At 42.3% G+C, this 14,963-nt stretch overlaps 1 protein-coding gene across 6 annotated transcripts in view; it reads left to right on the forward strand.

Annotated features, from left to right (window-relative positions):
- DIP2B (disco interacting protein 2 homolog B) overlaps positions 1-14,963 on the forward strand; it is a 252,843-nt gene that overhangs the window by 207,051 nt on the left and 30,829 nt on the right. For all 6 annotated transcript variants that reach the window (XM_054442807.1, XM_054442806.2, XM_054442810.2 and 3 more), the window contains 3 exons: positions 1,768-1,895; positions 3,683-3,797; positions 10,899-11,100. In XM_054442807.1, coding sequence (XP_054298782.1) covers positions 1,768-1,895; positions 3,683-3,797; positions 10,899-11,100 — 445 coding nt within the window. The remainder of the gene's footprint in view (positions 1-1,767; positions 1,896-3,682; positions 3,798-10,898; positions 11,101-14,963) is intronic.

Here is a 14,963-nt window from a genome sequence, read left to right on the forward strand (position 1 = left end):
TTGAGACCAGCCTGGCCAACATGGCAAAACTCTGTGTCTACTAAAAATACAAAAATTAGCTGGGTCTGGTAGCATGTACCTGTAATTCCAGCTACTTGGGAGGCTGAGGCAGGAGAATCGCTTGAACCCAGGAGGTGGAGATCACGCCACTATGCTCCAGCCTGGGCAACAGAGCAAGACTTCATTTCAAAAAACAAAAAAAAAGTTTGTTATTCAGAACACAGTATTTATAGGTACAAGATTAGAGACAATCAGGACATGAAAAGCCTGTTCTCAAAGAGCTCACAGTGAACTTGATGAGCTAGAGGGTGGCAGAGATCTAGGTCATGGAGGGGCTTTGCATGACATCATGGGAAGTAGGATTTTATTTTGTAAGTAATAGTCATTATTCCTAGCTAAGCCCATATCTCTCCATTCATCTCTAATTACCTCCTACCCTCTCTTCTTTTCTACTTAACATCTTCAGTCATATAAGAGATCTAATTTTATTTTATTTCTTCCTTGCCATTTATGGAGGGGCAGGGTGGGTGAGGACATAGATCTAGGAGAATCAACTCTCTACACCTTTGTCTTGACTTTTGCTTCACTTAGCACCAGGAAATTCTCAAAGACCCACCTCCTTTTAGCTTACAGCTCCATGATTGATGTCCAAAATGGAGCTCCAAGCCTTTCATCTGCATTCCAAGAAACAGGGAAAGGTGCAGTCCTCTTCTTTAAAGGAAGATTCCTTGAAGCTGCTGTGCAACACTTTCACTTATTGGTCTGAACTAGTCCTACAGCCACACCTAGCTGCAAGGGAGACTGGAATGCAATCTTTATTTTGGTCAGCCATGCCCAGCTAAAAATTATCCTACTGTGAACGAAATGGAGAAATGGACATTGAAGGAATGGCAGTGACTGTCTCATTCTCTTACCAACACTGTAGCTTTTCAGCCTTTGTTGGAAATGGCTGCTTTTTTCCTGATGTACGGGTTGAACCAGTAGCTTGCTGAGGATATGGGTTATGTCTTACGTGGCCCAGTCACTGTGTAGGGCACTACATTGTGCTCAGTAAATCAGTGAGTGACATTCACATGGAAGTAACTACTAGGTAGATGAACGTATGTAAATGGACTAAGAAATTTAGAAATTCTGTAATGAATGAGAAAAGTTAATTTGCTGCAAATGAGTCTGGGAAGATTATTTACACAGTGATGCTTTTGGGGATTTGATAGTAGTTCCCTGCTGCTTTGTTTTCTTATTGGAAAAGAAAGGCACCTACAGCATTCCTTAGACCTTTCTTTATTAGCCTATTTCTAATCTTGCCAGATGGAAACAGCATTACCCTTACCAACCTGAAACGGTCATTCTCCTATTTAAACTGTTTTAATCTCCTCCTAATTCCAATAGTAAATGAATACATTTTTCTTCCTCTGTATCCTCTGAATAGAAACATAAGCAAACTAACACATAAATCATGGCTGGGAAAATCAGCTATGCTTGGGTAGAATCCTAGTTGCTTTCTTACGAAGTTCCTCCCTAAAATAAATATGAGTAAATTCCCTTCTTAGGTATCTTGTGAGACCTCATTGGCTGTAAGATGCAACTCTTTTCCCAACTGATTTCAGAGATGTCAAGGTGTGAAACGCTTTCTCTAGAATCCATAAAATATGGCAGTTGTGTTTTTAATACTTTTTAAATGAGATTTATTTAAAGGCAGGAAGTTAAAAGATGTCTGTTTTACTATTTAAATCATGGAAATCAAGGTAAATCGTCATTACCTTTCAGGGTAGTTTGGTGTTCGTGGTTGGGAAAATGGATGGCTTACTGATGGTTAGTGGTCGAAGACATAATGCTGATGACATTGTTGCTACTGGATTGGCTGTAGAGTCAATAAAGACTGTTTATAGAGGAAGGTGAGTAGTACAAAATTCAAATGTTAGCACCTTTTAATGGAATCTAAATAGATCTTCACATGGTGATTTCAGTTGTATTTTGTAGGTTCTCTTTCCAAGTGATCAGATTGCTTTTGTTAAGCATTGCATAAGCCTGGCTTTTTTTTCTTCTTCTTCTTCTTCTTAGCCTGGCTTTTAATATATATTTCACAACATCTGGTGCTTCAACTGTAACTAAGAGGATTAAGATGCAACTATATCCTCTACTTCAGATTTAAAGTATTACCATTTGTTGAATCCTGAGGACTGAGGAGAATTCTAAAACATTAACTTCCTGCATTTCTTCAGTGCAAAAGTAGTACCATTCAGACTAATTGATATAGATGCTACTCTGTAGGCATTTACATCTAAGAATTGTTTCTCTTGTTTCTAATTAAATTATACCGTTTTAATGTGGGGATTGACATAGTGCATAATTTCAAATTCCATGGACAAAGTCAATTAGATATCTTTTTTCTTTGCTTATTAGTGTAAGAAAAGATATTTGCTACATATTTGAGTAGTTGATGTCCTATTCAGCAATTTGCAATCATAGATGTATCTCTTTAAGGCAAACTTAGTGTCCGTTTAGTTTAAGAAGTAGGAAAAATTAGTGAAACAGTTTCTGAAATGTATAGTTTTTTTGTGGTGGTGTAGCTTCCTATGAGATGTAAAGTTCATGGGGCACTAGATCTGCCTTTGGTCACAGTCATATCCCAGCAATCAGTAGTGCCGGACACCTGGTAGGTGTTGGGTGAATGTGTGTGGAAGGAAGGAAGGAAGGGGGGTGTCAGGCAGACATGCCGGCAGACTCTGCTCTCCGGTGCCTTCCCATTCTTTCATGCATTCATTCAACAAATATTCATTGGGTGCCGACACTGTGCCGCTGTCCTGGAGGCTCCGGCTGTGGCAGTGAACAAAACAGGCCAAGTCTCTGCCCTTGTGAAGCTCACATGCTTGTTGTGGGAGATAGACAGGAACCACATAAACAGGGCAATAAACATGTGAGACAGTGACAAGTGCTGTGGAGAAAAACACATGGGGGTGGGGGTGGCCTGCCAGTTTCTATGAGGTGTCCTGGGAGTGCCTCGCTAGTAAGGGGACATTTGAGCGGAGACCTCCCTCAGAACCAACTTCATCCTCCCTCCCGTAGCCTCTCAGGTCCACTGGGATCTGCCCTGGCCTGGGTCTGACCTCTCTCCCTCCCGGTCTCTGCTTCACCACTTTGCTCCAGGCACACTGGCCTTCTTGCTGTTCCTCAAACCTGCCAAGCTCGTTCCTACCTCAGAACCTTTTCGCTTTCCGTTCCTTCTGCCCGGAAACCTCTTCCTCCAGATCTTCGCGTGGCTCGCGTCCTCACCTCATTCAGGTCTCTGCTCCAATGTCCGCTCCTCAGGGAGGCGCCCCCCAGCCACCCTGCCTCAGTAATACGCCACCCTACACACCACTCCACCACCCCCTGTATATTGCAACATGGCATTATTCTGTATTTATTTGTTTGTTCTGTCTCTAACACGTAAGTGCCACAAAGACAAGAACTTTATCTTATTTACCACTATGTCCCCAACATTCATGACAGTTGTGCTTAATACATATTATTTAAATGAATGAATGCTCATTTTGAGAGTAATGATTGTGACATTTTCTTTTCTAAGCTACTCGTTTTGGGTAGCATGGTGGGGTTGTCTCCTCTCTGTAATTCCAGTTAAACAAAGCAAATAGGACTGGTTGTGAAGGGAGTCCTGATGTGTTTGATCTGTCTCTCTTAGAATTGCTGTGTTTTCTGTGTCTGTATTTTATGATGAGCGCATTGTGGTGGTTGCGGAACAAAGACCTGATGCTTCCGAGGAAGATAGTTTCCAGTGGATGAGCCGCGTGCTGCAGGTGAGCACACCTTGGGGTCTGTGTCAGGTCAGCGGTGGCAGCAACCACTGCCTGAGCATTTCATTTTCTTCGATCAGCCAGTAATACCACCTTACTTTTTCTTGCCAATCATTGCTCACATACTGTGGGTACTACTAGCAAAATCAGATAATTAATACCATTTCTCCTTGTGGACCACATAGTATTTTTCTGCTCAGGTTGCCAAAAATAATGGAATTGACTTGCCTCAGCAAATTCTTTCATGCCTGAGTGTTTACTACTTGTGAAAGTTTTAACTGTCATGTGGAACACATCTCTGGCAGTAATCAATCCACTTGTCAACAGTCAGTCACAGTTTTACTGTGTGTCATAAGTGGTGCCGATGGTGTGAGGGATCCAAGAAAATACAGCTATTAGCCTTACTCTGAAGGAGCTTTCCTGTGGGGCTAGAGATGCTAGGTGAGATAAACCATGAGGGAAGGAGAATGCTTTGGGCACAGTCTAAGCAATATGTCTGTGGTGGGGAGCGGGCTAGAGTGATGATGAGAGCCTAGTCTTCACTTAGAATCATAGACTTGGAATCCCAGCTCCACTTCTTACCAGGTATGTGCCCTTGGGCAAGTCATTTAACCTCACTGAGTTTATTTCCTAACCTGCAAAGTAGGATAAAATTATCTGTTTTATAGAGCTATTGGAAGGATTAAATGAGGTAATTAATTGAAGTATATAGTACCTGCACTCAGTAAATAATGATGGTGATTGTTATTATCCATCTTTACCAAAAATTAAATTATCCAGGCGTAGGCCAGGTGCAGTGGCTTACGCCTGTAATCCCAGCACTTTGGGAGGCCAAGATGGGTGGATCACGAGGTCAGGAGATTGAGACCATCCTGGCTAACACGGTGAAACCCCGTCTCTACTAAAAATACAATAAAAAAAATTAGCTGGGCGTGGTGGCAGACATCTGTAGTCGCAGCTACTCGGGAGGCTGAGGCAGGAGAATGGCTTGAACCCAGGAGGCGGAGCTTGCAGTGAGCCGAGATCACGCCACTGCACTCCAGCCTGGGCGACAGAGCAAGACTCTGTCTCAAAAAAAAAAAAAAAAAAAAAAAATTATCCAGGCGTAGTTGTGTGCATCTGTGATCCCAGCTACTTGGAAGGCTGAGGTGGGAGGATCACTTGACCCAGTAGGTCAACACTGCAGTGAGCTATGATCATGCCACTACAGTTCAGCCTGGGTGACAGAGGAAGACCCTGGCTCAAAATAATAATAATAATAATAATAATAATGATAGTAATAATGAGCCAGCTGCTGTGACAGGCACCAGTAGCCCCAGCTACTCAGAAAGCTCAGGTAGGAGGATCGCTTGAGCCAGTGCTGTAGTGCACTATGGTCGCACCTGTGAATAGCTACTGCACTCCAACCTGCGCAACATAGCAAAAACCCATCTCTCAAAACATAAAAAATTATAAGAATAGTCTCCAATTAGACAGGACCACTTCCTCTCAATATTCCCTTTCATTCTCTGTCCCTTCACTCTTCTTTATTTTTCTACTTAGCACTTAACATCTTGTATGTTTATATTTATTGTTTTCTACATCCACTGTAATATAAGGCAAGGCCAAGACTTTTTTGTCTCTTTTGTTCAGGCTCGATCCCCAGAGCCCGGTAGCTATGCTAGCAAACGTCATAGTAGGCTCAGTAAATATTTGTTGGCTAAGTGGATGGTCCAAAGAAAGTGTGGCCTGTACTTGCTGTACTAAGGTATCAGTGGAAGTCTTCCCAAGGTCTGTAACTTCTCTACTTGGGGAATTTGAATTTATTAACTGCTAGTTAATAGCCATGTTGTAGAAACAATGCAAGCATGAGATGGTGGTATTGCTAGATGACTGTTTTGTTTTTGTTTTTTTTTTTGAGGTGGAGTTTCTCTCCTGTTGCCCAGGGTAGAGTGCAATGGCACGATCTTGACTCACTGCAACCTCCGCCTCCTGGGTTCAAGCGATTCTCCTGTCTCAGACTCCCAAGTAGCTGGAATTACAGGCACCCACCACCATGCCCGGCTAATTTTTTGTATTTTTAGTAGAGACGGATTTTCACCATGTTGGCCAGGCTGGTCTCGAACTCCAGACCTCAGGTGATCCACCCACCTGGGCCTCCCAAAGTGCTGGGATTACAGGCGTGAGCCACGTCACCGGGCTGCTAGATGACTTTTAATATTTCTTTCTATCCTCAGGGTCTGTAATTCTGAATCATCAGCTGATACTGTGTAGGCTATTTGTAGTAGAAAATCAGAAAAGAAAATATACTGAAGATAGACTACTCAGGAAAGACTATGAAGAAGGTAGAACGGGGCAGATCTCTGAAAGATGGCTAAGGGGCAGACCTGCAAAGAGAATATTTTTCATACCAATCATATTTTCAGCCAGAAACCTTATTTTGTTCAGAATGAACTTTGGGGCATGTAATGGTAGAACCTTTGGTGAATTACACATTTTCTTCTATTATAGAAAAGTGAGTATACCTGACATCTCCCAAGATATTTGTTACTTTTCCCTGGAAAGCAACTATAGGAATTAAATACAGTGCCAATTTACTAATCCAAACTCTTGTGAAAGTCATTTGGGTTCCAATTTGGGCATGAGATAACAGGCCATTCTTTTTGCAGTCTTTGTAACTTATCAGCTTGGAGCATTCGAGTCCATAGTAGAACAGTAAATGACACCATGTATTCTAATAGATTAAAGGCCAGAGGTTGTTGAATTCCAGGTCTGTGTATAACATAAACTAAATACCTAACTCAGCACCTTCTAAGGAAAGGCAGTTAGTAGATGACTTATCAGATGCGTTTTTAATGAGGAATTCAGGCTACATGTAGCACATTTGCTAACTTTCTGTGTATTCTAAAAAAAAAACCAGAAACTTAGGAACTCTGCCAGACTTTCCATTTCCCAGTCATTTTTGTTGATTGGTAGGATAGTCTGAGGATTGTGATTTTCAAGTTTATTCTTTTGCCCTTTTAAATTTTTGTTTGTTTTGTTTTTAAGATGGAGTTTCACTCCTGTCTCCCAGGCTGGAGTACAGTGGCACGATCTCGGCTCACTGCAACCTCCACCTCCCGGGTTCAAGCAATTCTCCTGCCTCAGCCTCCCAAGTAGCTGGGATTACAGGCACCTGCCACCACACCCAGCTAATTTTTGTATTTTTAGGAGAAACGGGGTTTCACCAAGCTGGCCAGGCTGGTCTCAAACTCCTGACCTCAGGAGATCCACCCACCTTGGCCTCCCAAAGTGCTGGGATTACAGGCATGAGTCACTGCACCTGGCTTCTTAAATTGTTTTAATAAAAGGCCTTGGCCACGCATGGTGGCTCACGCTTCTAGTCCCAACAATTTGGGAAGCTGAAGCTGAGGGTCACTTGAGTTCAAGACCAGCCTTGGACAACAGAGCGAGACCCTTTGCTCTACAAAGAATAAACAAATGAATAAATAAATTAGCTGGACGCCACTGCCTGTGGTCCCACTTACTTGAGAGGCTGGGGTGGGAGGATCACTTGAGCCCAGCAATTTGAGGTTATAGTGAGCTGTGGTCATACCATTGCACTCCAGCCTGGGTGTCAGAGCAAGACCCTATCATTCATACATACATACATACATACATACATACATACATACATACAGCCTTGTCCTTTTTTTGTTTGACCTTTATAACTGTGGGTCCATTCTACTTCTAAGATTGTATCTCTTGTTCAATAAGACCTATGGGTAATAAGGTAGAAACCTCCTAACTAGTATTAACAGTTGGTCAGTTTTAGCCAGTCATGATGGCTTACGTCTGTAATCCCAGCACTTTGGGAGGCCGAGGCGGGCAGATCATTTGAGGTCAGGAGTTCAAGACCAGCCTGGCCAATGTGGTAAAACCCTATCTCTACTAAAAATACAAAAATTAGCCAGATGTGGTGGCACACGCCTGTAATCCCAGCTACTTGGGAGGCTGAGGCAGGAAAATTGCTTGAACCCAGGAGGTGGAGGTTGTGGTGACCCGAGATGGCACCACTGTACTTCAGCCTGGGAGAAAAAGCGAGACTTCATCTCGAAAAACAAACAAACAAACAAAAAAGGGCTGGGCACGTTGGCTCACACCTGTAATCCCAGCACTTTGGGAGGCCGAGGCAGGTGGATCACGAGGTCACAAGTTTGAGACCAGCCTGGCCAACATAGTGAAACCCTGTCTCTAATAAAAATACAAAAAATTAGCCAGGCTTGGTGGCGGGCACCTGTAATCCCAGCTACTCTGGAGGCTGAGGCAGGAGAATTGCTTGAACCCAGGAGGCGGAGGTTGCAGTGAGCCGAAATCGCGCCATCAGACTCCAGCTTGGGTGACAATGCGAGACTCTGTCTCAAAAAAAATAAAATAAAGTTGATCAGTTTCATAAAAATGAGAAATTCTAATGGTGCTGGGAAAACTGGCTAGCCATATGTAGAAAGCTGAAACTGGATCCCTTCCTTACACCTTATACAAAAATTAATTCAAGATGGATTAAAGACTTAAACGTTAGACCTAAAATCATAAAAACCCTAGAAGAAAACCTAGGCATTACCATTCAGGACATAGGCATGGGCAAGGACTTCATATCTAAAACACCAAAAGCAATGGCAGCAAAAGCCAAAATTGACAAATAGGATCTAATTAAACTAAAGAGCTTCTGTACAGCGAAAGAAACTACCATCAGAGTGAACAGGCAACCTACAAAATGGGAGAAAATTTTCGCAGCCTACTCATCTGACAAAGGGCTAATATCCAGAATCTACAATGAACTCAAACAAATTTACAAGAAAAAAAACAACCCCATCAAAAAGTAGGTGAAGGACATGAACAGACACTTCTCAAAAGAAGACATTTATGCAGCCAAAAAACACATGAAAAAATGCTCACCATCACTGGCCATCAGAGAAATGCAAATCAAAACCACAATGAGATACCATCTCACACCAGTTAAAATGGCAATCATTAAAAAGTCAGGAAACAACAGGTGCTGGAGAGGATGTGGAGAAATAGGAACACTTTTACACTGTTGGTGGGACTGTAAACTAGTTCAACCCTTGTGGAAGTCAGTGTGGCGATTCCTCAGGGATCTAGAACTAGAAATACCATTTGACCCAGCCATCCCATTACTGGGTATATACCCAAAGGACTATAAATCATGCTGCTATAAAGACACATGCACATGTATGTTTATTGTGGCACTATTCACAATAGCAAAGACCTGGAACCAACCCAAATGTCCAACAATGTTAGACTGGATTAAGATAATATGGCACATATACACCATGGAATACTATGCAGCCATAAAAAATGATGAGTTCATGTCCTTTGTAGGGACATGGATGAAATTGGAAATCATCATTCTTTGTAAACTATCACAAGAACAAAAAACCAAACACCACATATTCTCACTCATAGGTGGGAATTGAACAATGAGAACACATGGACACAGGAAGGGGAACATCACACTCTGGGGACTGTTGTGGGGTGGGGGAAGGGGGGAGGGATAGCTTTAGGAGATATACCTAATGCTAAATGACGAGTTAGTGGGTGCAGCACACCAGCATGGCACATGTTTACATATGTAACTAACCTGCACATTGTGCACATGTACCCTAAAACTTAAAGTATAATAATAATAAAACTTAAAAAAAAGAAAATATCTAAGTATGTATTCCTTTGATGTAGAGAAGTGTGATTACGAATATACCAACCTGAAGTCCAGGTCAGCTTACTTCCATAAACTATATCAAAATACATTGTCTTCAGTTTCTGATTTTTCTTTTTAAATTTTTTTAAAAATTAAAATATAGAGATGGGGTTTTGCCATGTTGCCCAGGCTGTTCTCAAACTCCTGAACTCAAACTATCTTCTCACCTTGGCCTCCCAAAGTGCTGAGATTACAGACGTGAGCCACCATACCCGGCCTGGTTTTATTTTCTGTAAGTTAGCACCAGAATGTGGGTATTTGAAAAATGACTTGAATGGATATCTTCACTTTTAGGATTAACTTGCCTGACCTATGAACAGAAGTTTTTTAGGAGCTAACTTTTAGTGTGTCTTTCCAAAGCATAACTCCTTCTGTGTTTTTGCATTTGTATTTTGTCAGTTAACATAATATTTAATTACATTATGTGAAAACAACAAGAACAGCTGTCAAACAGTGTAGGAACACAGCTGACTTTAAGCAGACATGCAGTTACATGGCTGCGAGCACAGGTACGCTCAGGGTAGCCTGTGGCCTCCAATGCTCGGTGTGCCGTGGGCCTCACCCCAGATGTTTTTCAGAGGAGATGCATGGTAACATGGTGAATCACTTAAGTGGGGGCTTCTTTAGAGAGCTGCTGTTGTGTTCATAATAAAAATACCTTACTTCTGTTTAATTAGGCTTTGTTGGCTGATAGCTAAAAGATTAAAATAACCAAAACAAATTTCTAGGTTTTTGACATTATCACTTAAGAGAGAACATATTGGCTGGGCATGGTGGCTTATGACAGTAATCTCAGCACTTTGGGAGGCCAAGGTGGGAGCATCACTTGAGGCCATGAGTTCAAGACCAGCCTAGGCAGCACAGTGAGACCCCATCTCCCCAAAAACCTTAAAATTAAAAAAAAGAAAAGAAAAAAAATTATTTTAAATTAGCCAGATGCAGTGGTGCATCCCTGTAGTCCCAGCTTCTTGGGAGGTTGAGGCAGGAGGATCACTTGAGCTTTGGAATTTGGGGCTGTCATGGTTTGTGCCATTGCATTCCACCCCAGCTGACAGAATGAGACCCTGTCTCTAAAAAGAATAAAAACTTAAAAAGAGAACATACTGAGTTGCAAGTCAGTATCCACCTTTGTCCATTTAGATTGTATCTTACCTCTTTTCTTTTAATCTCTGCCACAGCTGAAAGATGTGTATTATCTTAATGATTATCTTTAAATCTCTAGATATATGGAATCTTAATGATCTACCAGATTCTAGATCTAGAATGGGTAGAGTAAGAAAAATTGTAGAGTAAAATAATGGATTATACCAGGAATATGTCAAATGTAATAGAAGTGATCTCATTGAGTATTTTTGTTTGTATTTTTCTAGGCGATCGATAGCATTCATCAAGTGGGGGTTTATTGTCTTGCTCTGGTGCCGGCCAATACATTGCCAAAAACTCCACTAGGAGGAATCCACATATCTCAGACGAAACAACTCTTTCTGGAGGGATCACTGCATCCTTGCAACATCCTCATGTGCCCCCATACATGTGTGACAAACTTGCCAAAGCCCCGGCAAAAACAACCAGGTAATATGCTGGCTTCCAAGACCTGGCACTAAAATTCCAACTTCAAGAAGCTGGGTTCTCTCAGTGTGATTCTTTCTCTAGAATTAGTTTACAAAGACTTTGGGAGGCCAAGGGGAGAGGATCGCGTGAGCCCAGGAGTTCGAAAATAGCCTGGGCAACATGGTAAAATCCTGTCTCTACAAAAAAAATGGAAAAAATTAGCCAGGCCTGGTGGTGCACACCTGTAGTCTCAGCTACTTCAGAGGCTGACAGAGGATGGCTTGAGCCTGGGAGGTTGCAGTAAACCGAGATTGCGCCATTGCACTCCAGTCTGGGCGACAGAACCAGACCCTGTCTCAACAAAAAAGAAAGGGGAGATGGAAAAGGTGTGTTAAGGCAGCCCGGAGGCAAAGATATCCTTGAGATGCTTTTGGAGCTATTGTAGAAAGAAAGAATGTGTTTGTTAGGACTACTCTTGGCTGCAAGTTGCAGAAAAACATAAATTGCAGCTCAGGTAAGAAACAAGCATATTTTTGTCAGGTAAAAAAAGTTCAGAGCTAGATAGTCCAAAGGCTAGGATAGTCACTCCTCAATCATGTTCTTCTAGCTTCCCATCTTTTTGCTCTGGTGTTTTGTCAGTCAACTCTTGTCATAGATATGCTACAGAACAAATAACCCTAAAACTCAGTGCCTTGAAGTAGCAAGCATTTACTTTTTACTCATGGAATGTGGATCTGCTTGGCTTGGCTGGGATCCACTGGACTTGACTTGGCTCCAGGCTTAGGTTAGGTTCAGAGCTGTTCCATGTGTCTCCTCATCATGGGACCAGCAGCTACCTGGGCCGTATTTTTTTCAAGGCAGATGGCAGAAGCAAGAAAGCAAGCCAAGCCACACGAGCATATTTAAAGCTTCTGTTTGTGTCACATGTCCTAACATTTCATTGTCCTAAACAAGTCAGACCATGAAGCATACTTATCCCATCCAGCCATAACTAGGACAAGAAAGAAAGGAAGGATTGTGGGAAAATAAAATAATCTGCCACAGCCATCGTTAGCAACTGCCCCAGGGCTCATTAGGCTCCCCAACCTCTACATCCCAGCCAGCAGGTAGGAGGAAAAGGTAAAGAAAGGATACTCTTCCCTTTAACGTATTTTCTAGAAATTGCACATATTACTTCCTCTTATTATCCTCCCAGACTAAAGAATATAGTCTTTATTCCAGGCGTGTGTCCAGCTAAAAACTGGGGGTTCTGTTATTAAGGAAGAAGAATAGGATACTGGAATTGATAACTAGCAGTTTTTGCCATAAGACGTTTACAGAATTTTATTGGAAAATCAGAAGGCATATTTACAGGTACAGCAGTGTCTGCAATTAGCTTCCTGGAGTTACTGCTTTCAGTATCTTTCATTCTCTGTGACCCACAGACCCTTAGACTCACGAAATGCACACAGAAGAACATCAAGGAACTGCTGCTGAATTAGTTTTATTGTTTTAAACTACTGCAAAATTCACTTTTTAAAATGTCATGCCTTTATTAATTTTATAATGTAAATACCGGAATGTACAGTTTACATAAATACACTCTGAGTCCCTGCCTGTATTAAAAGGCTGCCTCCAACATGATATATCTATAATTTGTCATGAAGTTTCTTAGGGAGGAATATTGCATATTTACTTAAAATTATAGTAGACACTTTGTAGACTAAAACTGTTCACCAGTTGGAATACTTTATCTTTTTTGAGTTTTCTGTTTTATTTTTAAATTTTTTAAACTTTCCATTTTGAAATAATTTCACACAAAAAAGTTGCCACATGTCAGGAGGCTGAGGCAGGAGAATGGCGTGAACCCAGGAGGCGGAGCTTGCAGTGAGCCGAGATTACGCCACTGCACTCCAGCCTGAGCGACTGAGTGAGACTCCGTCTCAAAAAACAAAACAAAACAAAAAAAGTTGCCACATGGTACAAAGATTTTCCTTACACCCTTTACCCATCTTCCCCAAATATTTACCCTTTGAAAATTGATTATATGATTTAAGTGATTTTGTTTCATCTGTTTCAGTATATTCAGGATCAACAGATTTTGATAGAATAAAAGATTTTTAATATTAAACCAGTATAGCATCAGCCTATTTAAAACCTAGCTGGCAATAAGCTTTGTTTTATCATCTTTTTGCCATCTTCTTAGTTCCATGAGGCAGATGACCATGAAGAGAGCGACCTAGCACTTTTTTCTAGAGAGGGAGTGGGCTCCCCCGTTTATTTTGAAGTGTCGAACCTATGGAAAAGTTAGACGAATAGTATAGTGAGGAGCACCCATGTAGCCTATCCTAGATTTACCAATTGTTGCTTTTTTTTTGGAGACAGAGTTTGCTCTGTTGCCCAGGCTGGAGTACAGTGGCGTGATCTGGCTCACTGCAACCTCTGCCACCCAAGATCCAGCCATTTGAGTACCTGGGATTACAGGTGTGAGCTACTACGCCCAGCTAATTTTTGTATTTTTAGTAGAGATGGGGTTTTGCCATGTTGGCCAGGCTGGTGTCAAACTCCTGGCCTCAAATGATCTGCCCCACTCTGCTCCCAAGCTGGTAGGATTACAGGAGCAAGCCACCATGCCTGATCTTGCTGACATTTTTTTCCCTGAGTTTTTTTTTTGTTTTGTTTTGTTTTGTTTTGAGACAGGGTCTTAACACTGTTTCCCAGGCTGGAGTGTGGTGGCATGATCTCAGCTCACTGCAGCTTTTTTTTTTTTTTTTGAGATGGAGTCTCTCACTGTCGCCCAGGCTGGAGTGCAGTGGTGCAATCTCAGCTCACTGCAAGCTTCACCTCCCGGGTTGACGCCATTCTCCTGCCTCAGCCTCCCAAGCAACTGGGACTACAGGCGCCCGCCACCATGCCGGGCTAATTTTTTTTGTATTTTTAGTAGAGACAGGGTTTCACCGTGTTAGCCAGGATGGTCTCGATCTCCTGACCTCGTGATCCGCCCACCTCGGACTCCCAAAGTGCTGGGATTATAGGTGTGAGCCACTGCGCCCGGCCTGCAGCTTTGAACTCTGGCGCAAATGATCCTCCCACCTCAGCCTCCCGAGTGGCCTGGACTAGAGATGTCTACCACCATACCAGGCTAATATTTTCGTATTTGTAGAGACAGGGTTTTGCCATGTTGCCCAGGCTGGTCTTGAACTCCTCGGCTCAAGTGATCTGTCTGCCTCCGCCTCCCAAAGTGCTGTGATTATAGGCATGAGCCACAGTTCCTGGTCATTATTCACTTTTTTTTTTTTTTTTTTTGAGTTGTAGTCTCGCTCTGTCACCATACTGGAGTGCAGTGGCATGATTTCGGCTCACTGCAACCTCTACCTCCTGGGTTCAAGCGATTCTCCTGCCTTAGCCTCCCAAGTAGCTGGGACTACAGGTGTGCACCACCACGCCCAGCTCATTTTTGTATTTTTAGTAGAGAAGGGATTTCACCATGTTGGCCAGGATGGTCTCCATCTCTTGACCTTGTGATCCTCCCGCCTCACCCTCCCAAAGTGCTGGGATTACAGGCGTGAGCCACCATTCCTGGCCATTATTCACTTTTAATTGAACAAATTTAATATTCTAGATAAACTCCCTCAGGCCTTGCAGATGACAAATTTCTTTCCAGGCCAGATATTCTTTATTGTGAAGCCCTCTTTTAGGGTTCTATTATGATTGGAGAAGATTAAAATATTAGTAGGAACCTGTGCAACCAGCTGTCACCTCCTCAGAGTGAAAAATTCCTGTATATCCCAAACTAGAATAGCTGCCTCCTTCCCTCCACCGCAATCCCTATCCCTCCTGTGTTCTTGTTTTTTTTTCCCCCCAGTACTTTGCACCATTTGTGTTTATTTATTTGTGTATGTATT

Source organism: Pongo pygmaeus, chromosome 10, assembly GCF_028885625.2.
Source record: "Pongo pygmaeus isolate AG05252 chromosome 10, NHGRI_mPonPyg2-v2.0_pri, whole genome shotgun sequence".
Lineage (NCBI taxonomy): Eukaryota > Metazoa > Chordata > Mammalia > Primates > Hominidae > Pongo > Pongo pygmaeus.